Source organism: Rhinoderma darwinii, chromosome 2 (assembly GCF_050947455.1).
Source record: "Rhinoderma darwinii isolate aRhiDar2 chromosome 2, aRhiDar2.hap1, whole genome shotgun sequence".
Lineage (NCBI taxonomy): Eukaryota > Metazoa > Chordata > Amphibia > Anura > Rhinodermatidae > Rhinoderma > Rhinoderma darwinii.
In genome coordinates this window covers 145908885-145936652 of record NC_134688.1, presented here as the reverse complement: position 1 = coordinate 145936652, position 27768 = coordinate 145908885, and the positions used below count along the sequence as shown (strand labels likewise).

Genomic DNA, 27768 nt, shown 5'->3' with positions numbered 1-27768 from the left:
AAGGGGCTGGCCAGGGTAAGTAAAGGAATAAATGTACAAAAATACTCCAGTCTTTAGTTCCTACTCTTGAGGTCAGAGGCTGCCCACTGCTAAACATCTGTTCCACCTACTCTAAATCCTTAGTGCATGTAGAAAATTTAGCGAGTCTGCTCTGAGAGACTCATCTTTCCTTGTCCGCTAGGGCTGTACAGTTGTTGCACCGGACCTTTTCCCCAAAAATCCTGGACCAACCGGTAATTTTCTAACAGTCTGATATTGGTACTATTTTGACACAATATTTGAATTCTGGACCATCAGGTTTTGTGCAAAATAAATATAATTTTTTTATCCAAATGTAGCTTACCACTCGCGATCACCACTGACTCTTTTACCAAATTGCATTTATTGTAAAAGGTGTAATTTCAATACTATCTGAGGTTCTCTGTCAACCACCCCCCTAAACCCCGAAACCAATTTACTTGTGATCTTGCACTGCCGATATTATAGGAGTTCATACCTCATCCATTATTTGTAGACTGACTTGGATATTAAGAAGTAGTCCCTCTGCTGAATCTTTGCTGGGTGTCAAGATACGAAGGAAGCAGGCAGGAAGTCCCCATGAGATCCCTGAAACATGGGACTCCTGGTGAAAAAAAAAGAATTATATTTTTGGCCCTGATATTCACTTAAAGTGAACAACTAGTTTAAACAAGAACAGTAAACTGTCAGTCAATTTACAGTATATGGCTTTTCAACAGTCACCAATGTCATAAATTATATTACAAGTGTTTTATAGTGTTTATTCGTCAGTGAGATAAAGTATCCAACTTTGTAAAAGCACAGATTTAAATGCCATTTTTGACTAAATTCCAGACCTAAAATAACCAGTGACCTAGTTCACTCTAAATATCTGTAGACTGCTATGATAAGTTTAGAAAGGTCAACAGTTAAAGCATATAAAAATCTTGAAAAAAACCTCCGAGATGGCTTGATGAAGTTCCTGCAAAATGAAGTGTCCCATTTAAGCCTTAATTGAAGAAGCAGAGAACAGGATGTGATGCCAGAATATTGAGGTGAGATAGTGTCTGAACCAGGTCAAGTCCCTGAAATCAAGCCAGACTTGCAGTGCTGAGTTGTCACATTGTCAGGGATATTAAGCGCTTGCTAAGACATGATCACTCTCAAGTAGATATATAATTGCTGTTCTGTAGCACACGGCCTGGTGAATTATGGGTGCTGTACACTTGAATGCACTGAAACAAATTACTGCAACCTCCCGTTAAGTACAAATAGCAGATAATACACTGCTCTCACTTTATATTGCCAGCCTAAAGCATCCCGGCCGTGACATTTAAGGGTGTTCACTCTTATTGCGCATTAGTGTGTCTGTAGTGTCTGCTGGGAAGAGGGTGATGTTACGAGAAATGGTTGATATGGGAAGGAACATTATTTTACCTAAGGTTATCCAGTAAGAAACATACAATGAGAACATAGGAAGGGCTCCTAGAAGGTATTATTTATCATTTACATTCTGATTAAATGTATAGACTAGATGACCTTAGATAAATTCTAATAGACTCTTACTACTCCAGCTGTTTGAGATGGCGAGTTCCATCAGCACATGAAGGCATTTTTAATTCTGATCTGATAATTGTTTTGTCACTGGTACTAAAATTATAGAAATCTATTTTGTAATCATGTATCAATTTATTTTATTTATAATTTTTTTTTTCTTGATTATTTGATGTCACTGCTGCTGTTGTTAGATGGCAAAATTGAATGAAACCTCATGCACACAACAGAGCATGTGCATGGAGACTGTACGGTGGCACAGTATCCCTATGGGTGGATATTACTAACCTGTAGGTGCTCCATGTGCTGCCATATGGTGCCTCTTGAGGCGCTGTCTACTCTCCAATGTATCTAGGGTAGAATACTTCTGTAAAACAGCATGCTATGGGAGATGTATGGAACATTCCTCAAGTGGCTGTGCAAGGTATTGCAGTGTTGTCCCATCTAGCAAAGCATAAAGTGTAACGGCATATGCAAGTACGGACAAAAATAAAATTGATGTGAACAATGAAGGGGCCCCTTTAAACAGCTGATCATTGGGGGTGCCGAAAGTTGGATTGCCACCGATCTAATATTGATAGGCCATCAAATTTAAAATCCTAGATAACCCCTTTAAAGAGGATCTGTCACTAGTTTAGTAATGCCCAACCTACTAACTAATATAATAGGCGCTGTCACGCTAATAATTCCTGTGAAAAATTGTCCCAAAAGGTTTATTATTTTAAAAGTTCTGAGTTTTTTTCTAAATGTGTAAATATGCAAATGAGGCTATACTGGGCAAGCGGGCGGCAACGCTGCTCTTTCTCAGTGGGCGGTGTTTGTGTCGTCTGTATGATGCTGTTCCCTTCCCTGAATAGTGTGATCTCGGCTTCAATCGCGAGATCATGCTGTGTTTACACTTCTGGCCGAAGCTCCTTCAACACATCGCCTCAGCACTCATCCAGAAAGATAGTCTCTGTAAGGATGGGCACTGAGTGTAATGACGGGGGTAAGGAAACAGACAAGTGAGCCCTAATCTACCCGCCACTCAGTCCCTGCCTACTTGCAATGACCTGCCCTAGGCGACGGGGTACAACTCGGCGACAGTCCCTACGCTCAATAAGTGCACAACAGAAAAACAGACAAGGGTACACAGAAGCAAGGGAAAAGGGGCAGTTGCCCACGGCAACACCGAGAGCAACAAGAGTGGTGAACGAGCCGAATCAAGCCAGGAGTGTACGAGGTACCAAACGCAGAGCAGGAGAGTAGTGAACAAGCCGAGTCAAGCCAGGAGTGTACGAGGTACCAAACGCAGAGCAGGAGAGTAGTGAACAAGCCGAGTCAAACCAGGAGTGTACGAGGTACCAAACGCAGAGCAGGAGAGTAGTCAGTAAGCCAGGGTCAGTATGAAGCAGGGTCAAATAGATCAAGAAGCTGCAGCAGGGCCAGGAAACCAAACGAGAAGAATCACAAGCAAGGAGGAACAGGAAAGGCAGGTATAAATAGGCAGAGGGCGGGAGCTAGCTCCGTCTGGCCAGGCTGTGATAGGCTCTCCCACTCCTAAGCCTGCCATCCTGAGTGGTGGAAGATGGAGTCAGTCTCACAGACATAGAAGCAGGTGCAGACTGATTACCTATGGGCGTAGATACAGAAGCTGTGCCTGGCAGATCCTTAACACTGAGATAATGTGTTGAAGAAGCTGTGGCCAGAAGTGTAAACACAGCGTGATCTCGCGATTTAAGCTGACATCTTGCTGTGCAGGGAAGGGGACAAGATGTATGATGCTGATTGGACAGCGTCATACAGACAACACAAACACCGCCCACTGAGAGCAGTGTTACCACCCCTTTGGCTAGTATAGCCTCGTTTGCATATTTAGAACAAGCTCATAACTTTTAAAATAATAAACATTTTGGGGCACAATTTTCAATGGAATTATCAGTGTGACAGCGCCCATTCGATTAGTTAGGAGATTGGGCATTACTAAACTAGTGACAGATCCCCTTTTTAAGCTTGGACTAATTTTTTGGCACATACTAATTGTGTACATTCGAATAATAGAATAAGGACTTTTTCATGTTTTATAACCATGTTATGCATTTTAAGTAGGGTCTAAAATGTTTTTTCATCATTACTGTAATATCTTGTGTTATGCATGGATTTAACATGGGTCTGCAAGTACGCTGCGCTATTACAGAGCAAAAACAATGCAGTATGGTTAAATTCCAAGAGTTAAATGAGAGATCGATGTCTGTTACTTCTGTACTTGGATGAAGTTGTAGTTATGAATTATTTTACTAAGTTAAACAGACATTTACAGAATCCTATTTTTACTTGGGTATTAATGTAACACGATCTAGTCCGAGATCTTTCAAGTAAACATTGTAAATCACACTTTAATATGCATAATGGAAAAAATCCCCATGGAATTAGAGTTGCAGTATTGACTTGCAGTGGAAGTTTCCAGAGTATTCTGGCAGATATTCCAAATCCATCTCTGTTGCATTCTTTTGTTAATCCAAAGAAAGGTGTTCTTAACTCACACAAGTATCTCTATATGAGATTGAGCTGTAACATTACAGAAAAAAGTTTCATTTAGGATATGTAAACCTTTGAACTCAATTTATTTTTTAATAAAACAACGTTTTATGTGATTTTTAGCAACTTGTTTTTTATTTAAAAAATTTTTTTGCTTTTGAGATACAGCTTCTATGTATCTTGTATACATAGACACTATATATACCCGTCTAAGCCGAATCCGTCAGGTCAGCAGGACTGACGGCTCAGCTGAAAACTGGTCCTGTGTGTCTCGAACAGGACCACCTAATATCGATCACATCTAAGTTCATGAACTTAGATGTGATTGATAAAAGCTGGATCCTGAGCATCAGAGACACACAGGACCTGCTTTAAGCCGAACCGTCAGTTCTGCTGACCTGACAGATTTGCCTTTGATGGCAAGATATAGCTTCTATGTATACAGTATAGAAGCTATATCTGAAAAAGTAAAAGCAATTTTTAAATAAAAAACTATTAAAACATTGCTTAAAATCATATAATACAATGTTTTACTTAAAAAAAATTGTTCAAACGTTTACATATTGTTTAATCTTTTGTTACTGGATAAACCTAATCACTAGCTGACATTGTATCTATTCAGTTAATTTCTGTTACATTAGGGCTATTAGCCTTTGATGTTGAAAGCACCACATTCAGACTTCTCTCTTAGTAAACTAGTCAGCGCATCTCATCTGTGTCTCATGGTGCCTTGTAATCTGTTGGCATAGGAAGTTATACGAGAAACCAGAGGATACATTTGTAACGATCTATGTGTGTGTGCATTTATATAATCTCAATGATATATGAAAATTTTTCGTGTTGAACCAGTGGGTGCTAAGTGTGTCTAAACATGCCCAGGAACAAAACTTAATGTGGGGTTGCCCACTACTTCCAACTAGTCACTTCAGTTTATGCAGATGTTAATACTCTTCTGGCATATGTTTGGCCTATAAAAACCTATAGATATGTTCCAGGATTCTTTCTTTTTTTTTTGCAAACGAAACATATCCTTCAGATGTAACCCATAAACATGGTGTGAATAGAGCCTTACATCTCATGATACAGTTCCTTCTAATTATGATACCATCCCTGCATTGTAATTTATAAAAATAAAAAAAAACAGAATTTCCTATATTTTATTTATTTTTCAAATATTTTATTCATGTTTATATAAATAAATATATAAAATGAAATATTGTAGGAAACGATGCATAACAAAGTTCATTGGTTTACACAATTCTTTTTTCTCTTATAGAACAGACTTTGAAAACAGAATGTTAATGCTGGACGGGATGCCGGCAGCCAGAGTCAAAACAGAGCTATTGGAATCTGAGCAAGTGGTAAGTTTACTTTACTAGATACTGTAGTCTATTTTACATGATTTGCCTTGTTTCACTGCGTACCATACAGAATAATTTATATCAGATGACTGCTTCTTTTACTAATGTTTACGACTGCTGAAATGAGGAGTTGCTGTGGGTATAGTTGGCAACACATTTTTTTTTCTGCCAAATATAATGATCTGGCCACTAATTAGCCCATTCAGGGACAATCAGAAGCACCAATTATTACAGAACAGACTCACATCCTAGTGAAATCTTTGATTTAGCAGTCCTACCAGGCAGTGCCACCCTCAAACCAGGGGTTCCAAGGACCGAAAATATGTCTTCCCAACAGTCATTGTCATTGTGTCTCAACACCACTATCATTATTTTCACTAGCTTTCACCCGATTATGTGCTTTGTAGACTATGAGGATAATGTAGTATTACGTAACTGGATTAACCCTTAGGGTATGTTCACACGCTTAGCAAAAAAACGACCGAAAATACGGAGCTGTTTTGGGAAAACAGCTCCTGATTTTCAGCAGTTTTTTTAGCAACTCGCGTTTTTCGCTGTGTTTTTTACGGCCGTTTTTGGAGCTGTTTTTCTACAGAGTCAATGAAAAACGGCTCCAAAAACGGCCCAAGAAGTGACATGCACTTCTTTTTCGTTTTGAAAAACGTCCGTGTAAAAAACGCCCGGTCGGAACAGAACGCAGTTTTTCCATTGAAATCAATGGGCAGATGTTTGAAAACGTTCTGCTTCCAATTTTTCAGCTGCTTTTTGGGACGTTTACGGCCCAAAAAACGTCTGAAAACACTCCGTATGAACATACTCTTAGTATTTTAGCACAGCTGAAACAATGTCGTAATTCAATTTTGGATGTCCCTAGACATTTAAAATAATGAGACTTTTCCGTATTGTGTTTAAAGCATATGGAGAATATTATAGGAACTTTATAGTCTACAGCTAAATTATTGTAATGTAACCACTAAAGTATTATCATGTGTAATTTTATAGGATTTTATCAGGATTCTTAGGCTTCGAATTTCTTGCTGGGATGTCTGAATGGCTTGAAATTTCTTGAAGAGGTTGTTTGAGACTAGAATAAAAAAAGGGTCTGCTATTTTCACAAATTGCACCACTCTTCAGCCCTATTTGAGTTTATGAGGCTAAGCTGCAATACCAGACAGTGCCCATGGATGAGAGTGGTTCTATTTTTTTTTTTTGGGGGTGGGAAGTTACTTTTTTTTGTTTCTAACTATTTATAATCTGGTGACAGAGCCTCTTTAAGCTTTTAAGTGCCAGAACGTGATGTCTAATCACACTCCCGACACTTCGGTAAAGTCTCTGTGAATGACAGCACAGCGTGATCTTGCGAGATCACGCCGTGCTGTGTGAGTAAGTCCCCAAGATAATTTACCGAAGTGTCGGAAGTGTGAATAGACATCGCGTCCTGGCTGGAGGCAATGTCTATTCACTCTCAAGACACTTTGGTAAAGTTAATGTGGGAGTATGTGACAGTACAGCGTAATCTCGCGAGATCATGCTGTGTTGCGAGTAAATCTAAAAATGAATGGAGAGAAGTGTATGACGCTGATTGGTCAGCGTCATACACTTCTCTTTACACCGCCCAGTTGGTAAAAAAGTAAAAACACGCCCAGTTGTCTATTAAGAAACTAATTAGCATAAATCTAAAATTGTGCATAACTTGCTCAAAATTGATTGTTTTTCAAAATAAAAAACACTTATCTACATTACAGCGCCAATCAGATTATAGAGGAGATAGGGCACTTATAATCTGGTGACAGAGCCTCTTTAAAGATATGAGGAGCAAATATTCAAAATACCATTTGCTATACTAAACTGTTAAGGGTATGTTCACACAGGGTGTATACGCTGCGTAAAGGTACACATCGTATCCACCCTGCAGCCCGCAAGTAATTCCGGCTGAAAAACCACACCAAATTGTGATGCAGCTTATCGGCCTGAATGTCTGCTGTGGAAAATAGCAGGTAAAAAAAGAAAAAAGCCTAGACTTACCCGTAGTCATGGCGATGCGTTCCTCTGACATCCTGCAGGCTGGCCTCATGGGATGACTTTTCATCCCGTGTGACCGCTGCAACCTGTGATTGGCTGCAGCAGTCACATGGGATAAAACTTTATCCCTGGAGGCCGGGCAAGGTGCAGAACACAGAGATCAACTTTTTTTCTGATTTTCGATTTTTCTGGCAGAATCGTAGATTTTCTGTTGCAAAAATCGCAACCTCCATTTGTTGCAGGTTTTCCCTCGCCATTGAATTTGATTGAGAAAGCCTGCGACATGAAAAATAGCAATTCTGCAACATGAATCGACATGCTATGAATTAAAAAACCGCACCACAGGTGAACGGTTTTTCTGCAGTTTTTTTACGCAGAGCGTGGATGAGATTTGTTCAAATCTCATCCACTCTGCTGCTATTGTATTACGCTGCAGATTTTCTGCAATGAAATCCGTTGCGGAAATTCTGCAGTATTTACGCTATAGTACGTGTGATCTTACCCTAACAGTATAATGGTAAACCGTAATGAAAAAAATCCTTAATAATTGATTTCTGGAGGCAAAAGGACACATACAGTATAGGGCTCATTTACACAAATATATTTTACATCTGTACGGTATTTCCTTCTTTTCTAAAAATAGAAATAACGTCTAGCAGGGGGGGAGATAATCCTTTTCCACAGGAAAATGTCATTCATCCTCCTGATTTAATTCTGTTTCAAGCAAAAATAAATACATTAGGGAATACATATAAGACACTTTTGGTGTTGCTGCTTTAAAGCAGGGTAAACAAATTGAGCACATGTAGTGCTCAAACTTTGCAATGTAGAGTGTATTAAAATGCAAGGTTAAAATGGGTGGGATGTGTGGTGAGCACAGTTGCACATAGTTTTGCCCAACTATTCAAATGGCAGTTCTGCGGGGTAGGAATAAAGAGCTAATATTTTGCTGGTCAGGGTAAAAAAAATTCCTGTTTCTCCATGTCATAGGAAGGTATAGAGACAGAGAGGCCTTGATCAGAGAGTGCAGATTTGATGCACATTTTGCATCTATTTTTTTAAGCCAAAACCAGAAACTGAACCTAAACAGGAGTAATATATAAAGGGAGGTTAGTGTCTACTGTCCTCTATCTAATTCTGGCTTTGGCTTAAAGAAAACTGCATGAAATCTGCACTGTGAGAACAAGGCCTGAAGGCCTAGCTCTACCCGACCAGACAGCACCTGATAACAGGGGGGTAGCTAGTGGGGAGCAGGCGGGGCATGTGCCCCGAGCGTAACTCCAAGAGAAGGAAGGGGGGCGCCGCGTGGCGCAGCATAGTTGCCAACAGTCCCGAATTTGCCGGGACTGTCCCGAATTTACAGAGTCAGGGCCGGCAAATTACTGTCCCAAACGTGTCCTGGCAACTGCCATATTCAATTGTACAGATACAAGATATAATTTAATATTATGCCAGAGCTGGAAACTATCCTATCCCTGTTTTGCCATTCCCTCCTCCTGGAGCGGAATCCCCGGCGAGAGAATTGCTGATGCTGTACCTGGGTATTCCGCTCCAAGAGGGAGCCCCTGACATCCCTGTTCATATATGGACAGTGACGTCTGGAACTCCTTGAGCAGAGGAATCCCCGGCCAGAGCATTGCCGACGCTCTGACTGGGGTTTCCGCTGCTAGAGGTAGCCCATGACCTCACTGTCCATATACGGACAATGACGTCAGGGAATCCTTCAAGAGAGGAATCCACGGCTAAAGCGTCAGCAACGCTCTGGCTAAGGAATTCACTCCTAGAGGGAGCCCCAATGGCGCTATCTACAGGGCGTGTGTGGCACGATCTACAGGGGGCTGTGTGTGGCATGATCTAAAAGGGGGGGCTGTGTGGCTTTATCTACAAGGGGGTGTGTGGCACTATCTACATGGTGGTGTGTCAGTATCTACTAGGGGAATGTGTCAGTATCTACAAGGGGAGGTTGTGGCACTATCTACTAGGGTGGGGGAGTGTGGCAATATCTACAGGGCGGGCTATGTGGCAGTATCTACAAGCAGGACTGTGAACATTATCTACAAGGGCGGGTGTGTGGCACTATCTAGAGGGGGGTATGTGTGGCAGTATCTACAAGGGGGGTGTGTGGCAGTATATACTAGGGTGGGGGAGTGTGACAATATCCACAGGGCGAGATGTGTGGCAGTATCTACAAGGAAGGCTGTGTAGAAGTATCTGCAAGGGCGGGTATGTGGCACTATCTACAAGGTGGCTGTGTGGCAGTATTTACAACGGGGCTGTATCGCAGTATCTACAAGGGGGTGGCACTATCTACAAGAGGAGGCTGTTCATTATCTCACTAGCCTCAGTTGTACAATCTGTTTTAGTCTGGCACTGACCTCTTTAATTTATTTTCTTTTAATTTATTGTTATGTTAACTACATTATATAACTATATTGCTTGTAAAATGTACAAATGGTTTTATTACACCTCATTGATTGGTAGAGAAAGCAAACATGTCGAGGGGGAAGGAGATGTCAGGAAAGAAGTTGGGGGGGGAGGCGCCAAACGGAATCATTGCCCCGGGTGCAGGAGAACCTAGCTATGCCTCTGCTGATAGCTCAGCTACCTAGAAGCCTGGAGTGTGACATGGCAGGAGTGGGATATTAGAGTTGACTGCAGTCATACTTGAGTTTTTAAGTTTTGAGTGGGGTTAGCTTGAATTTTTAAGTTACTTAGACTTATTTTATCCAACAGTTTTAGTTACTGTTCAGTGTGTCATAAGGTTTTCCATGAAGTTTCCATCAGGCACTATGCAGGAATTTATTCAACTGTATCCAGGCAGTAGGTGACATTGTTCTTAGTCACCATATTGATGTACATACTATTTAAAGCACTTGCTCTTTAGGGGATCCACAGGAATATGCAGGCATTTCTTTAGTTTATTGATGAATAATGATTTTCAGTGGCTTGTGGGTTTAAATAATGTTTATTCAGCAAATAACGCCAATATTTTTTTTATAATGTTACAGTACATCATATCTTTATAATTTATTTGAAGTGTTTTAGTAATTAAAAAAGTAATTATAAAATTTACCAGATCAAATTAGGAACATTTTAAATTCAAATAAAAAAAGGGTGGAATAAATTCACGGGCACTAAAAAATGAATAATGCTTAATTATTGTATAATGAAAAGTTAGGCAACTTTTTAAATATATTTTGAGCTTCATTTCTTCACCATTTTCCAAAATACGCTTTCTGTCAATGAATTTAAACATACTTACCCTCCTGTCATAGTCCTACTTTCACACAGCTACGATTTGTTCATCTGTGAGCTTCACGCAGCAGCACAAATGCTCTCCTGTCCTAAACTCCAGATTAGGATATTTTACCTACATTGATATATTGCACAAGGCTGTATCTCTGTTATAGAAGGACTGGGTCAGGAGGGATTAAGATTCTGAATGTAAATAACTATCCAATCAGTGACAGCAAGCAGTGATCTTGAGAATGGAAAAGAACTGAAACACAAACTATCGTAAGCTGCAGTATACAATGAATGTTTGTTTGCTTGCATATTTCTACATGGCATTAAAGACTCGACAATATACATAAATTGTTTGCTCATAGAAGCACAACTGACAACTAAAATTAATAATTGACAAGTTAAATCTCAATATTGTACTGTTTCCATGTAATACCCAGAGGGTTACCAGACAGAACATGAGATGTTTATTATTGAGGCTTGTAATGGAGTAAGAGAACAATTAAAATGAACTAAAAACAATACACATTTTGATGTGTAAGAGGACCTAAAGAGAGGCGCTGCTGTTAGTGAAGATAATGATGATTGATTGAAGTAGTTGGCAAATAAATAACTAGTTTTAATGGAGATAAGCAGGCAACGCGTTTCAACGTTGGACTAACGTCTTCATCAGGAATTTGGAGATAGGCCACTTATAATATGGTGACAGAGCCTCTTTAAGGACGGATGGGAAAATGGGACTCCTGAACGCAAGTGTACAATGCAGCGTTATGGCGTTTTCCAATGACAACCCACTTTTTCCCTTTTATGATCTGCTAATAACACAGGTTAAAAAGCATGCTCACTTGGCGGTTTTCAATGCTCCTTTCTCTATTTATCTATTTAGAGAGTGTTGGTGTTCACGAGATGAGAGATTTTAGGGTCACTAGTCTGATTTTTATGACCAGTATCATGTACTGTAAGTAATAAAATCGCATTTCATGGGTCAAACTCTTTAGGGCAAAACCTTTTATTATATTTTGCTAAGCAGTATATATATATTTTTTAATATAATATGGCTTATTTTATGTCAGACATTGCTTTATGTTGGCTATTTGAGTATTTAAAACAAGTATATATTGCTCTGCCCTTAGCATGTAGCCTCCACTACTACTTATATTCTAGGTATTAATGAGCAGCTAGGAAGGATAGAAATGAGGATCATACATACTTTATCAGGTTCTTTTCATCACGGTTGTGTAATGTAAATCATTTTATTGTGGTACTTTAAGGAGGCGACTTAACTGTTCTTCAATTGCTATTTATTACAAGCGGAAAAAAGTATTATTTAAAGCTGACTGCCTTGATGGCCTTCTCGCTCTCACCCTATTACACTATACGCATATTAAAAAAAAACAAATCATTTCCTCAATAAAAAAGGCCCATCTATTTCAATTTTCTGGGCAGTAAATATATATTTAAGTGCACAGTATATGGAATTCTGTTTGTACCACTGAGTAAGCTCATTACACAGTAACATCTGCTAAATTTTATTCTGATGTAAGGAGAGTTATGGTATTTTACAAATAATAGGGAAACAAATGTACCATAACATAACCGCATTTATATTATTCTATAGCTCAAACAAATCATGGCAGGATAGTGTTAAGATAGTGTTCATAACTTAGATGTCATTGAAAACCGGTGGATCCTGCGTGTCAGAGACACTCAGGACCCGCTATCACTCAACCCGTCAGTCCCACTCACCTGACGGATTCAGGTCTCAGCGCAAGATACAGCTGCTCTGTATACAGGATACAAAGCAGCTGTATCTCAAAAAGTAAAAATTATTTAAAAATAAATAAATTATTAATTACAAAGCTGCACCAATCTCACTGATACACATTTTTTGTATATATATAAAAAAAAACAAAAAACATTTTCAAAGTTGTAAATAGCCTTTAAAGTAAATGTCCACTATTTATTTAATTTAATTGTGTTATAAAATGGGAGAAGGAATTGAATAACGATTGTGTTCTTGATTGGAACATAATATTTCAAAATATTTCTAAAGTATCGATAAGCATGAACCATCAGCTTATTCAGTTCAATTTGATACATAGGCTTTACTATACGCCAGTCCTTTTGAGTAAGTTCTCGATTAATAAAGCTTCTAACTGCCCCAGATGTGGTGCAGCGGAAGCAAACTATTTGCACATGTTATGGAATTGTATTAAGATTGCTGATTACTGGGATAGAATTTTTAAAAACATTTTGGAAAAAATAGATCCAGATATAGTGTTTCAACCTCAACTGGTATTGCTGGGTGATGATTCCAAATTAAAAATTTCTAAGGAAAAAAAATGTGGATTAATAAAACTATTATTTATTGCAAAATTACTAATAGTTAGAAAGTGGATATCTAGCTCCCCACCGGAGTTTAATGCTTGGGTAAATAATGTAAAAATTATAATGAAATATGAGAAAATCTATAATCAAGGCAAACACCGTAAAACCTATTGGGGGGAGTGGTAAGAATTTTTGTTCTCTTTGTTTTTTGTTTTTTTTCTTTTACCAAGATCGGTCTTGAGAGGGTGGGGGAAAATGTAAAAATGTGCATAATTGTATTTTCTTTATTCCTTACTTGTATGGAATTTTATATTGTATTGAATAAAAAAAAAAAAAAAAAAAAAAAAAATGTCCACTATTTATCATCATGTTGTTTTTAGTCCAACATTCAATGTTAATTTATTTCGTAATATATCTCTATAATGGTTGGAGCACCATTTTTCTGATTCATTGCTTCAAATTCAGTTAAATGATAAAATTCTGCCACCTCTAGTGGGAGCTTACTGCATACAGCATTTAAAGGCTATGAACACCTTTGAATATTTTTTTTATTAAATCACTGTTTTTTGTAATTTTAAGCACTTTAAATTGTCTTTTATTAAAACAAGGTTTTTACTTTTTACGATACAGCTTCTATGTATCCTGTATACATAGAAGCTGTATCATTCTCTCTCTCAGCCGATTTCATCAGTTCAGCTGAACTTACTGCTCGGCTGACAGTGGGTCCTGCATCTCTCTGACACATATGTTCCACCTAATATCGATCATAGATCAACTTAGATGTGATCGATATTAGTTGTATCCTGTGCTGAACTCACGGAATCAGCTGAGACAGAACGATACAGCCTTTGTGTATACAGAATACATAGAAGCTGTGTTGTAAAAAGTAAAGAAAAATTATGTCACTTAACCCTTTAATGACCAGCCTATTTGAATGACCAAGCTATTTTTTAAGTTTTTCCATCATCCCATTCCAAGAGCTATAATTTTTTTATTTTTGCGTCGACATACCTGTATAAGGTCTTGTTTTTTTGCAAGACAAGTTGTATTTTTAAAAAGCACCATTTTGGGGGACATATAATTTATTGATTAAAGAGGCTCTGTCATAGATTTTGCAACCCCTATCTGCTATTGCAGCAGATAGGTGCTGCAATGTAGATTACAGTAACGTTTTTATTTTTAAAAAACGAGCATTTTTGGCCAAGTTATGACCATTTTTGTAGTTATGCAAATGAGGCTTGCAAAAGTCCAAGTGGGCGTGTTTAAAAGTAAAAGTCCAAGTGGGCGTGTATTATGTGCGTACATCGGGGCGTTTTTAATACTTTTACTAGCTGGGCGTTCTGATGAGAAGTATCATCCACTTCTCTTCAGAACGCCCAGCTTCTGCCAGATCACGCTGTGACGTCACTCACAGGTCCTGCTTCGTGTCAGACGAGCGAGGACACATCGGCACCAGAGGCTACAGTTGATTCTGCAGCAGCATCAGCGTTTGCAGGTAAGTAGCTACATCGACTTACCTGCTAACGCCGATGCTGCTGCAGAATCAACTGAAGCCTCTGGTGCCGATGTGTCCTCGCTCGTCTGACACGATGCAGGACCTGTGAGTGACGTCACAGCGTGATCTGGCAGAAGCTGGGCGTTCTGTAGAGAAGTGGATGATACTTCTCATCAGAACGCCCAGCTAGTAAAAGTATTAAAAACGCCCCGATGTACGCACATAATACACGCCCACTTGGACTTTTACTTTTAAACACACCCACTTGGACTTTTGCAAGCCTCATTTGCATAACTACAAAAATGGTCATAACTTGGCCAAAAATGCTCGTTTTTTAAAAATAAAAACGTTACTCTTATCTACATTGCAGCGCCGATCTGCTGCAATAGCAGATAGGGGTTGCAAAATCTGGTGACAGAGCCTCTTTAACTTATATTAACTTTTTTGGGGGGGAATCTAAAAAAAACCTGAGATGTTGCCACTTTTTTGCATCCTAAATCTACGCTGTTTACTGCGTGGTATAAATAACACAATACCTTTATTCAGTGGGTTATTACGATTGCAACGATACCAAATTTGTATAGATGTTGTATGTTTTACTACTTTTACACAGTAAAAACCCCTTTTTTTTTTAAATTATTTGTTTTTGTGTCTCAATATTTGAAGAGCCATAACTTTGTCATTGTTTCCACCGATGCAGCTGTATGAGGGCCTTTTTTTTGCAGGACGACTTGTAGTTATTATTGATACCATTTTGGAGTAGATGTGACTTTTTGATCACTTTTTATCACATTTTGTTTTTAAGGCAGGATTCACAGAAAACAGCAATTTTTTCACAGTTTTTTATTTTATTTTTTACAGTGTTCACCGTGCGGGTTAAATAATGTAATAGCTTTATAGTCGGGGTCGTTACGGACGCGGCAATACCAAATATGTGTAACTTTTTTACTTTATTTTGTTTTTTTTAATAGTAAAGCATTTTGTAAGGGGAAAAAGTGGGTTTTTCATTTATTTTTTTTTCACTTTTTTTAATTAACTTTATTAAACTTTTTTTACTAGTCCCACTAGGGGACTTTAATATGCGATCCTCCGATCGCATTTATAATACTCTGCAATACTCTTGTATTGCAGTGTATTACTGCCTGTCCATTTAAAACGGACAGGCATCTGCTAGGTCTGAGAAGAAAAAAATATACACAGCGCCACATGGTGCAAGATAAACCTTGATAGGTAGGGCAATGAATCGTAGAGGTAAGTAGTTAGGCTCACCATAGAAGCTCGTACTGGCAGGTACAGCTTAGTGCAGAAGGTCGTTTGTAGTAGCCAGGTTGCAGCTTTCCGTATCCAGGTAACAGCGTCAAGAAAATTGAGCTGCAGGAAAATAGAGGTTATATATTTTTTTGAAAAAAATAATATTTTTTAAAAACTGGATATTTTGGAGAGCGCTCCTCAGTAAGAAGAATAAGCCAAGGGGTGCCGGTAAGCAGGTTTATTTATACAACAAAGGATGGGCAGCGCGTTTCAACGCAGAACATGCGTCTTCGTCAGGCCAAAAGTGGGTATGAGAGAAAAGCATAACATACAATTTAAATACACATGTGGGTAGGGGGGGGGGGGGGTAAAAAAACCGCCAAACATGTAACAATCAGGAATGTAAACAAAACCAGATGTGACTGACGTCATCAGGTAAACAGTCACAGTTGTAAAAAACATGAAATGCAAAAAAAATATTTATATGTATATATATATATATCTCACAGGCTCTGGCAACAGAGATATAGAGCCACAGACAAAACCAAAATGCAGAGCGAAGACTTATAAAGCAAAAAAATATGTTGTAAACAGATGGACAACACAGAGTAAACGGAATGACCTTACGTGTTTAAAAGAATGTAAAATCAAAGCCAGGGAGAGCTTACCGAAGTTCAGACAAGTATGTATGGGAGTAGAGGAGACAATCGGTGCAGCACGGGCAGCAGAGAGCGCCGAAGTACAGTGAAACAAACACCCGTCGGCAGGGGCGTAACTAGGAAGGACTGGGCCCCATAGCAAACTTTTGACTGGGGCCCCCCCTCCCTTGGGTGTCACACAACCCCCCCTTGTAGATAGTGCCTTTTTTACAGCCCCCCCTGTAGATAGCGCCATACAGCCCCCTCTGTAGATAGCGCCATACAGTCCCCTCTGTAGATAGCGCCATACAGCCCCCTCTGTAGATAGCACCATACAGTCCCCCCTGTCGATAACGCCATACAGCCCCCTCTGTAGAAATCTACAGAGGGGGGACTGTATAGCGCTATCTACAGATGGGTCTGTATGGCGCTATCTACAGAGGGGTCTGTATGGCGCTATCTACAGAGGGGTCTGTATGGCGCTATCTACAGAGGGGTCTGTATGGTGCTATCTACAGAGGGGTCTGTATGGCGCTATCTACAGAGGGGTCTGTATGGCGCTATCTACAGAGGGGTCTGTATGGCGCTATCTGCAGAGGAGTCTGTATGGCTCTATCTACAGAGGAGTCTGTATGGCGCTATCTACAGAGGGGTCTGTATGGCGCTATCTACAGAGGGGTCTGTATGGCGCTATCTACAGAGGGGTCTGTATGGCGCTATCTTCAGAGGGGTCTGTATGGAGCTATCTACAGGGGGGACTGTATGGCGCCATCTACAGGGTGGCCTGTATGGCGCCATCTACAGGGGGGCTGTATGGCGCTATCTACAGGGGGTCTGTATGGCGCTATCTACAGGGGGGACTGTATGGCGCTATCTACAGGGGGGCTGTATGGCGCTATCTACAGGGGGCTGTATGGCGTTCCCTACAGGGGGGGCTGTATGGCGTTCCCTACAGGGGGGCTGTATGGCGCTATCTACAAGTCGGGCTGTATGGCGCTATCTACAGGGGGGGTCTGTATGGTGCTATCTACAGGGGGGGTCTGTATGGCGTTATCTACAGGGGGTCTGTATGGCGTTCCCTACAGGGGGGCCTGTAGGGAACGCCATACAGCCCCCCCTGTAGGGAACGCCATACAGCCCCCCCTGTAGGGAACGCCATACAGACCCCCCCTGTAGGGAACGCCATACAGCCCCCCTGTAGGGAACGCCATACAGCCCCCCCTGTAGGGAACGCCTTACAGCCCCCCCTGTAGGGAACGCCTTACAGCCCCCCCTGTAGGGAACGCTATACAGCCCCCCCCCTGTGGCGAACGCCATACATCCCCAACCCCCCCAAAAAATGCGACCTACAGTGTGAAAAGACAAAAGACATGTATCCCCTCTCCACAGGATAGGGGATACATGTGTGATCGCTGGCACTGATAGGGAGAACGGGGGACTGAAAGTCCCCTGAAGTTCTCCATGACTAACCTCTGACTTCCGGCATCTGCGCAGCTCAAAAAAAATGAAAGGAGCGCTGGTCACGCATGCGCACAAGCGCGACCGGCGCTCCATTCATTTCTAGGGAGCTGCCGACACAGACCCTGGAAGTCCGAGGTTTGTACGTTCTCCTTATCGCTGCCAGCGATCACACATGTATCTCCTGTCCTGTGGATAGGGGATACATGTTTTTTGTTTAATGGCAGAGCGGGGAGATACCTTCCTGCTTTGCCGTAGTGTTCAGTGGCGTCGTGCTGTAGCAGCCATAGCGGCTGCTAGCGGAGCCTCCGGCCATGGTGGGGGCCCATGCCGGCGGGCGACATGGGCCCCCTCATGCCGCGGGCCCCGTAGCAGCCCCTACGGCTGCTATAGCTGTAGTTACGCCACTGCCCGCCGGCGTCAGCGTCCTCCAGGTAACCACAGTGGCTACGGCGGCCGTAAGAGGGGAAAAAAAAAAAAAGGAGGAAAAAGCAAAGGAATGCCCGAGACGGGAGATGCATATCTACAAAGAGGTGGAGAATGTAAATGAGGTATGTTTACTATTCGGTAGTTTTATGGGTGTGAAATATGATGAGTTGTTAGTCAAAGAGGGAGAGACATGGATATGGAAGAAAGACATAAAATAGACGTATTCAAAGAGATGGATGTGGTCAAAGCAGCAGATGGTATAAGAAACATAGGATGTATATCAACATAAGTGTTCAGACATAGCGAAAATTTATATTAATACATGTATAGCATGACAGGAGAAACAATCACATGATTTGGACAAGGTGATATTAATCACTCTAGTGCAGATTCAGAAATGTCATTTAAACCGCCAGGTTGCAGACAAGACAATTTGAAGATCCAAAAGTTCTCCCTTTGTTTGAGCCTATTGAACCCGTCATTATCAGTAGCTGAGATGGATTCAATGGGAGTCACACGGATATTACTAAAGTCGCTATTATGGACAGTTAAAAAGTGCTGTGAAACACTGTGCTTTAATAAACCAGTTTTCACATTAAACCTGTGCTTATTAATCCTGCACCGTAATTGTTGGGTCGTTCTCCCCACATATTGTAAGTTGCAGGAGCATTTAAGGAGATAAATAACGTAGTTATTGCTGCAATTCATGAACGTTTTAATAGGGAAAGATTCATTTGTGACGGTTGAAGAAAAAGAAGTGCAGCCATGAGTAATGCTACTACAGCACAAGCATCTCTGATGGCCACATCTATAGGAACCAATAACAGGTGGTAAAGAGTTAACATTTTTCAACTTCACTTGTTTCAGTCTGCTTGGTGCTATAATGTTGCGTATGGTCTCAGATCTCCTATAGGTTATTTGGGGTTTTTCTGGTAAAATTTCTTTAAGATAAGGGCCACTCTTCAGTATGTGCCAATGTTTGTTTAGAAGTTTCGTGCATACATTGCTGCCACAATTAAATGTGGTAATGAAGTTGTGGTTAAAATTACTGGCAGAGGCAGGTGCCATCTCACTATCTTTGGATGAGATGCAGGCGTCTTGTGTGAACAGGTTGGCCTTGGATATGGCTCCTTGGATAAGACTTGTGGGATAGTGCTTATCTTTGAAGCGTTTCTTTAAAACATTACATTCTGATTTGAATTGCTCGTTATTTGAACAGTTTTTCCTGATGCGTCTGAATTGCCCGAAAGGTATATTTTTGAGCCATGATGGATGATGTGCATTTTTAAAATCAAGATAACTATTCACGTCCACAGTCTTAAAATGTATTTGTGTGTTAAAAATACCCTTGTTATCCTTTTTGATCGTGAGGTCAAGAAAATCTATTGAGGTGGTAGAAAAATTATGTGTGAAGGTGAGACCCAAGTCATTCTGATTTAAAAAGCTGATAAAGGCAGAGGCATTGGTTGCATCACCCTTCCAAATAAAAAACAAGTCATCTATGTAGCGACGGTAAAAGATAATGTTATCACTAAAAGAATGAAGGTCACCAGAAATGTGGGCGTCCTCAAATTGTCCCATATAGAGGTTAGCATAAGAGGGTGCAAATCTCGATCCCAATGCACAACCTCTGATTTGTCTAAAAATTTGGGAATTAAATGAAAAAATATTATGTTGTAAAATGAAATCAATGCAGTCTAACAGAAAAAAAGATTGAGCACGGGGTATGTGTATGTCTGACGTTAAAACGGTCTCTATAGACAACAGGCCTTTGTCATGAGGGATGTTTGTGTACAATGCTGATACATCAGCTGTTAAAAAATTGTAGGAACAACTGTTCAAATAACGAGCAATTCAAATCAGAATGTAATGTTTTAAAGAAACGCTTCAAAGATAAGCACTATCCCACAAGTCTTATCCAAGGAGCCATATCCAAGGCCAACCTGTTGACACAAGACGCCTGCATCTCATCCAACGATAGTGAGATGGCACCTGCCTCTGCCAGTAATTTTAACCACAACTTCATTATCACATTTAATTGTGGCAGCAATGTATGCACGAAACTTCTAAACAAACATTGGCACATACTGAAGAGTGAAAAACCAGAAAAACCCCAAATAACCTATAGGAGATCTGAGACCATATGCAACATTATAGCACCAAGCAGACTGAAACAAGTGAAGTTGAAAAATGTTAACTCTTTACCACCTGTTATTGGTTCCTATAGATGTGGCCATCAGAGATGCTTGTGCTGTAGTAGCATTACTCATGGCTGCACTTCTTTTTCTTCAACCGTCACAAATGAATTTTTCCCTATTAAAACGTTCATGAATTGCAGCAATAACTACGTTATTTATCTCCTTAAATGCTCCTGCAACTTACAATATGTGGGGAGAACGACCCAACAATTACGGTGCAGGATTAATAAGCACAGGTTTAATGTGAAAATGTTTTTTTTTAAAGCACAGTGTTTCACGACACTTTTTAACTGTCCATAATAGCGACTTTAGTAATATCCGTGTGACTCCCTTTGAATCCATCTCAGCTACTGACGGGTTCAATAGGCTCAAACAAAGGGAGAACTTTTGGATCTTCAAATTGTCTTGTCTGCAACCTGGCGGTTTAAATGACATTTCTGAATCTGCACTAGAGTGATTAATATCACCTTGTCCAAATCATGTGATTGTTTCTCCTGTCATGCTATACATGTATTAATATAAATTTTCGCTATGTCTGAACACTTATGTTGATATACATCCTATGTTTCTTATACCATCTGCTGCTTTGACCACATCCATCTCTTTGAATACGTCTATTTTATGTCTTTCTTCCATATCCATGTCTCTCCCTCTTTGACTAACAACTCATCAGATTTCACACCCCCTCATCCATGGCTCATTTAAATAAAACTACCGAATAGTAATCATACCTCATTTACATTCTCCACCTCCTTGTAGATATGCATCTCCCGTCTCGGGCATTCCTTTGCTTTTTCCTCCTTTTTTTTTTTTTCCTCTTACGGCCACCGTAGCCACTGTGGTTACCTTGACGACGCTGGCGACGGCGGGTGTTTGTTTCACTGTACTTCGGCGCTCTCTGCCGCCCGTGCTGCACCGATTGTCTCCTCTACTCCCATACATACTTGTCTGAACTTCGGTAAGCTCTCCCTGGCTTTGATTTTACATTCTTTTAAACACGTAAGGTCATTCCGTTTACTCTGTATTGTCCATCTGTTTACAACATATTTTTTTGCTTTTTAAGTCTTCGCTCTGCATTTTGGTTTTGTCTGTGGCTCTATATCTCTGTTGCCAGAGCCTGTGAGATATATATATATTTATATATATATATACATAAATATTTTTTTTGCACTTCATGTTTTTTACAACTGTGACTGTTTACCTGATGACGTCAGTCACATCTGGTTTTGTTTACATTCCTGATTGTTACATGTTTGGCTTTTTTTTACCCCCTCCCCCCCCTACCCACATGTGTATTTAAATTGTATGTTATGCTTTTCTCTCATACCCACTTTTGGCCTGACGAAGACGCATGTTCTGCGTTGAAACGCGTTGTCCATCCTTTGTTGTATAAATAAACCTGCTTACCGGCACCCCTTGGCTTATTCTTCTTACTGAGGAGCGCTCTCCAAAATATCTTTCAAAAAAATATATAACCTCTAGGCATCTGCTAGGACATGCCTCTGGCATGACCTAGCAAGCATACACTACAGGCAGATCTGGGGGCCTTTATTAGGCCCCCAGCTGCCATAGAAGACACAGACACTCAGCGATCTTATCGCCGGGTGTCAGTGGGAGCTCCCTCTCTCTCTCCAAAACAACTCCGATGCGACGCTCGATATTGAGCGCCGCATCTGAGGGGTTAAACGGGTGAGATCGATACTTATATCGATCTCACCCATTCGAGCAGGGATGCCCCCTGCCCTCAGCTACCTCTGGTAGCTGAGAGCAGGGATATTTAACGGCTCCCTGCTCTGTTTATTTATTCTGATGCAGCGCCGTGAAAAGGCTATTGCATCAGAATAAAGCGGTCACTCACGGGTTAAAGTACTTAAAATACCAAAAAGCATAGATTAAATCATAAAAAAATCAATCACCCATCGGAGGCCCATGGACGATATCTCGATGGTCGCCGCTGGGATGTCATGGAAGCCAGAGGCCTAACAAAATCCTCCAGGCCTGCCATGACAGTATGCCTATTAGGCATGGCCTAATAAATTGGCTGTTAAATTTACACTGACAGGTAATAAAGCTTTGGTATACTGATAGAAAATAGAAAAGTTATAGCACTTGCAATGCGGTGAAAAAAACACTATTTTTTTTTACATTACATATTATGTATATTATATTATTATTATATTACATATATGGAATTACTGTAATCATACCGACCCATAGAACAAAGGTAACATGTTATTTATGCTGCACGATGAAGGTGGTAAATTTAAAGTGCAAACAATAATGGTGGAATTGTTTTTTTCCCATCCCCCCCCAAGAAAATGTTAATCAAATTTAGTCAATAAATATGGTGCCAAAATGGTGCCATTAAAAATTACAAATAATGTTGAAAAAAACCTGTGGTTGCAGAAAATGTTACTTGATTGGCCAGTTGTCCTGGCTGTTCTATCATGTCTCAATCACATTGTGCCTTATCTGTTGTTCCTAGGATACAGTCATACATATTTATACTAGTAGTCTACAGAGATAGATTGCACCGTTGCTTAGGAAAGATTGGCTTAAATAGGAACTACACTTTAATCAAACACTTGATATGTCATAGAGACATATCAAAAGTTTGGATCGTTGGGGATCCGGGTGCTGAGACCCCCACCATTGCTGAAACGAAGGTGCAGAAACGCTCAGCTGAGCACTTTTCTCCTTCAGCTGTGATCAGCGCTCATCATCAGGGTGAAGACGGTTTACATAGCACTTTATTGTGAGCCGTTTTCAGCTTGACATGGTGTGCTAATCACAGACAAAGGAGCAAAGCGTTTCTGCACCTTCGTTTCAGCAATGGTGGGGGTCTCAGCACCCAGACCCCCACCGATCCAAACTTTTGATATGTCTTTATGACCTATCAAAAGTTTGAAAGTGTAGTTACTCTTTAAATTCGACTCCATTGTCCAACATCGCACATACAATAGCACAACCTCAGATGCACAACCAGGCTAATTTTGTGGTATTATATTATGCTGACTTTGCTGATGACAGTTCTAATTGTTGCAAGTAAATACTCTCTTGTTCATGTCTTTCTCCTTTTCTGATTAGTTATATTTTCCTAAAAGCAGCTAGTTAACATATTTCAGATAAGGGTCTTAGCAATGGAGCGTGCATTGATTTCTACGTACATATTTCCTGTGTTTAATCCTATTTACAAACATAGGGAACATTTTTTAGAGTCTAAACCAACAGAGAACAAAGTTTGCACTCAGCAACAAAACCCTAGAACTTTATGATCCTTTCTTAGATCCTTTACATTTTGTATTTGTTAACATTATGACTGTAAATTTATAAACTCAGGTTTTTCTTACAGCTTAAAGTTTAAAATATTTTACTGTGAACAAATAATGTGTTCAGTAATGTGATCTTAGAAATTCTTCTATGTTGGTACCTTTTGAAAGTGTTTACCCAAAAGTGTAACAACCTTTCTGCAGTGTATGTATTATGTATGTGGCTGCTTGTATGCATCCTTTTATTTTTTTAACCTCTGCTACATTAGGGCAATAATTTAATGTATAACTGCAACCTAGGTGCATTGTGTATAGGTAGTCTGTAATCCAACTCCTTTCTCCTCAGAGGCTCATACTGGTGTTTTGCCTTTTCTCACTACTTTACACTGCAGCACTAATTGTTCATATTGGCACCATTGTATTAGCACAAGTTCACCAAGAAGTCAGATCATGGAGAGCTAATTTCCAATTATAACAAGGATATAATGATTCTAAATTACTAATAACTAAACCACAAGTCAGAAAAAGAAGATTATAGGGCAATTGCCGCACAAGAAAAGGTAGATTAGCCTTAATGAGGTCAAATCCTGAAGTTATTTTTTTTTTTTCCTAGTAAAAGTACAATTATATATTGGGGTGCCTTTATATGTACAGATGTCCAATTTCGATAAAATCAGACCAATAATAATCTATATTTGGGTGTGTAAATTGCCAATTGGTCTGATTAGAATCTGTCTAATATCAAAGAAAAGTCATCTGACGCTCTTAAAAATCTTTGCCTGACAATCACTGTTATCAACATGATTTACATAAAAACAGATGAGGAAGACAAGGATTGGTTCGGCCCACTCAGTCTTCCTATATATATTGAAATTGGTCTGATTGGTCAGAAATGTCTGCACGTGTAAACCCAGCTTTAGAGAATTGCATAGATCACTAGTGTCACGTTGGGTATGTGGACCCACTGAGCCATACCGCCTTGACGGTATGGCAGCTGGCCAACAGGACACAGGTCACAGTCTATAGTTCATATAGTGTACCTGTGGTAGCTTAGACAGTAGCAGGACAGGCTCGGCTGGGACTTGGCAGCAGGCAGGCACCAGGCGTGGAACACAGCACGACTGCAGCTCAACACGGCACTTGACCAGGATAGCACGGGATACAGGTTACAGGTAGTGGAAACGGGAAACACTGGGAACTGGAAAACACTGGGAGACCATTTGCATAGACATACTAGGATAACGACAACAAGGCTCAGGCATTGCAGGGAGGGGCACAGCCCTTCTTATAGTCCAGGGTGCTCTGGGAGCAATGAGCTCAATCTTCCACCTGTATGCGACCTGGCTCCTTGTCTGGACTGATCTCGCGAGCGCACCCTGGTGGTCACTGTGGAACAGGACGGCCGCATGTGCAGACATCTCTGGAGAGAAGGGCGTAGACCGGATGGAAGGAGTTTGTGGTCAGCGACCACGGACGTTACAACTAGCTTGCAATAAATTGTGCATCTTTTAGGTTACTGGTCTGAGTAGTCTTTTATGTTTAGCATTTCTCATCATGTCTTGCACTTTTATGCACACTTCTAAAAAACAATGGTTTTAACAGGCAATTGTCTATTAGTGTGACATGTGTGAGAAGAGCTCCCCATGTAATAGACAGACAGCTCAGCAGCAAAATAATCTCCAAAAGCTATGATTCAAAATCTCTATGAAAGATTTGGGGGTAACTACATTTTCCGGGATGCATCAATATAAATCTAGGTAAAATGTATTGGACTTGGTGTATAGACTGTGATCTATTACATGTTATGTAATGTACTATGTAGTACAGTACTAAGTGCTTGTATTGTACAATGGTGCAGCCATCTTTAAAAAAAAAAAATAGGGTATTATACATAAAGCTGCATGAGCAAGTCACCCAGCCATTATCTGTGTATGCACAAATAAGAAGTCCATTACGTTGCAGTCGGCAACGCGTCGGCAATGCTATGGCCGGGGATACCGGCCCTCCAGTAGGAGCTCCTGACTTTATTGTCCATATATGGACAGTGACATGGTCAGTAGCTCCCTCTATGAGCGGAATCTCCGGCCAGGCGTTGGGAATGCTCTGGCCGGTGATTCCGCTGTAGGAGCTGCCCCTGACGTCACTGCCCTTATATGGACAATGACGTCATGGGCTATTCCTGTAGAGCCGGAATCCCCGGCCAAAGTGTTGCTGACGCCCTGGCCGGGAATTCTGGTCATAGAGAGAGCCCTGACTTCACTGTCCATACAAGGGCAGTGACGTCAGTGGCACCTCCTGCAGCAGAATCCCCGGCCAGGGGGTCTGCAACACTTTGGCCAGGGATTTCGCTCCAGAAGGAGTGAATGGCAGAGCAGGAAGCGGATAATAGTTTCCTGCTCTGCCATAATGTCCAATTGTAAAATTTAATGTAGCAGTTGCCGTGAAAAGGCCCAGAACAGTAATTTGCCGGGATTGTCTCTGTAAATTCGGGACAGTCCCGGCAAATTCGGGACAGTTGGCAAGTATGTAAGGAGCATAGGGGATAATGTTGAATGATAGGATCTAAGGACTAATGCAATAGGAGGGTGGGTACAGGTAAGGTGTCAGATTAAGGAATGTGATAGAAAAACACAAAATTGGAATGCACAGTGAATATTAAAGCTACTACGGGACATCTGGTTCCCTGTTTTACCAGTAAGAGAAGGCATAAAGTTCTTATATGATTGTCCTGGAGCTTGTCTCTACATATATACTTCTCTCCTGGTGAGAAATAGATTCAATGTAGAACCAGTTCCTCATATTCCTTTTTACAGGGGATCGTTCCTTTCACCAGACTATGAAAGATACGCTGGATACGCCATGTGGAAAAATGGATAGGGTGCCAAAAGGGATATGAGGACATGGTTTTTCAAATGGTGAGATAAGAGTCTACTTCTCAGCGGGAGAGAAATATACAAGTCCTTCTCAATGAATTAAAATATTAACAAAAAGTTAATTTATTTCAGTAATTCAATTCAAAAAGTGAAACTCCAATATTATATAGATTTATTACACACAGTGATCTATTTCCACCATTTTTTTCTTTTAATGTTGATGATTATGGCTAACAGTTAATGAAAACCCAAAATTTAGTCTCTCCGAAAATTAGGATATTAAATAAGCCCAATTTAAAAAATTATGTTTAATACCGAAATGTTGGCCTACTGAAAAATATGTACAGTATATGCACTCAATACTTGGTCGGGGCTCCTTTTGCATGAATTACTGCATCAATGCGGCGTGGTATGGAGGTGATCAGCCTGTGTCACTGCTGAGGTGTTACGAAAGCCCAGGTTGCTTTGATAGCGGCCTTCAGCACGTCTGTATTGTTGGGTCTGGTGTCTCATCTTTCTCTTGACAATACCCCATAGATTCTCTATGGGGTTTAGGTCAGGCGAGTTTGCTGGCCAATCAAGCACAGTGATACTGTGGTTATTAAACCGGGTATTGGTACTTTTGCCAGTGTGGGCAGGTGCCAAGTCCTGGAAAATTAAATCAGAATCTCCATAAAGCTTTTCAGCAGAAGGAAGCATGAAGTGCTCTAAAATTCCCTGGTAGACGGCTGCTTTGACTCTGGACTTGATATAACACAGTGGACTAACACCAGCAGATGACATGGCTCCCCAAAAGATCACTGACTGTGGAAACTTCACACTGGACCACAAGCAACTTGGATTGATGCCTCTCCGCTCTTCCTCCGGACTCTGGGACCTTCATTTCCCAATGAAATGCAAAATTTACTTTAATCTGAAAACAGGACTTTGGACCACTGAGAAACAGACCAGTCCTTTTTCTCCTTAGCCCAGGTAAGATGCTGAAGTTGTCTCAAGGAATGCGACAGTTGTAGCCCATGTCCTGGATACGTCTGTGTGTGGTGGCTCTTGAAGCACTGACTCCAGACTTTTGAATTGAGTTACTGAAATAAATTAACTTTTTGGTGATATTCTAATTCATTGAGAAGGACTAGTA

At 40.5% G+C, this 27768-nt stretch overlaps 1 protein-coding gene across 2 annotated transcripts in view; it reads left to right on the top strand.

The window, feature by feature from the left end:
* KLF12 (KLF transcription factor 12) overlaps nucleotides 1-27768 on the top strand; it is a 242613-nt gene that overhangs the window by 133892 nt on the left and 80953 nt on the right. For both annotated transcript variants that reach the window (XM_075852334.1, XM_075852333.1), the window contains exon 2: nucleotides 5345-5429. In XM_075852334.1, the coding sequence (XP_075708449.1) occupies nucleotides 5364-5429 (66 nt within the window). In that variant the 5' untranslated portion in view covers nucleotides 5345-5363. The remainder of the gene's footprint in view (nucleotides 1-5344; nucleotides 5430-27768) is intronic.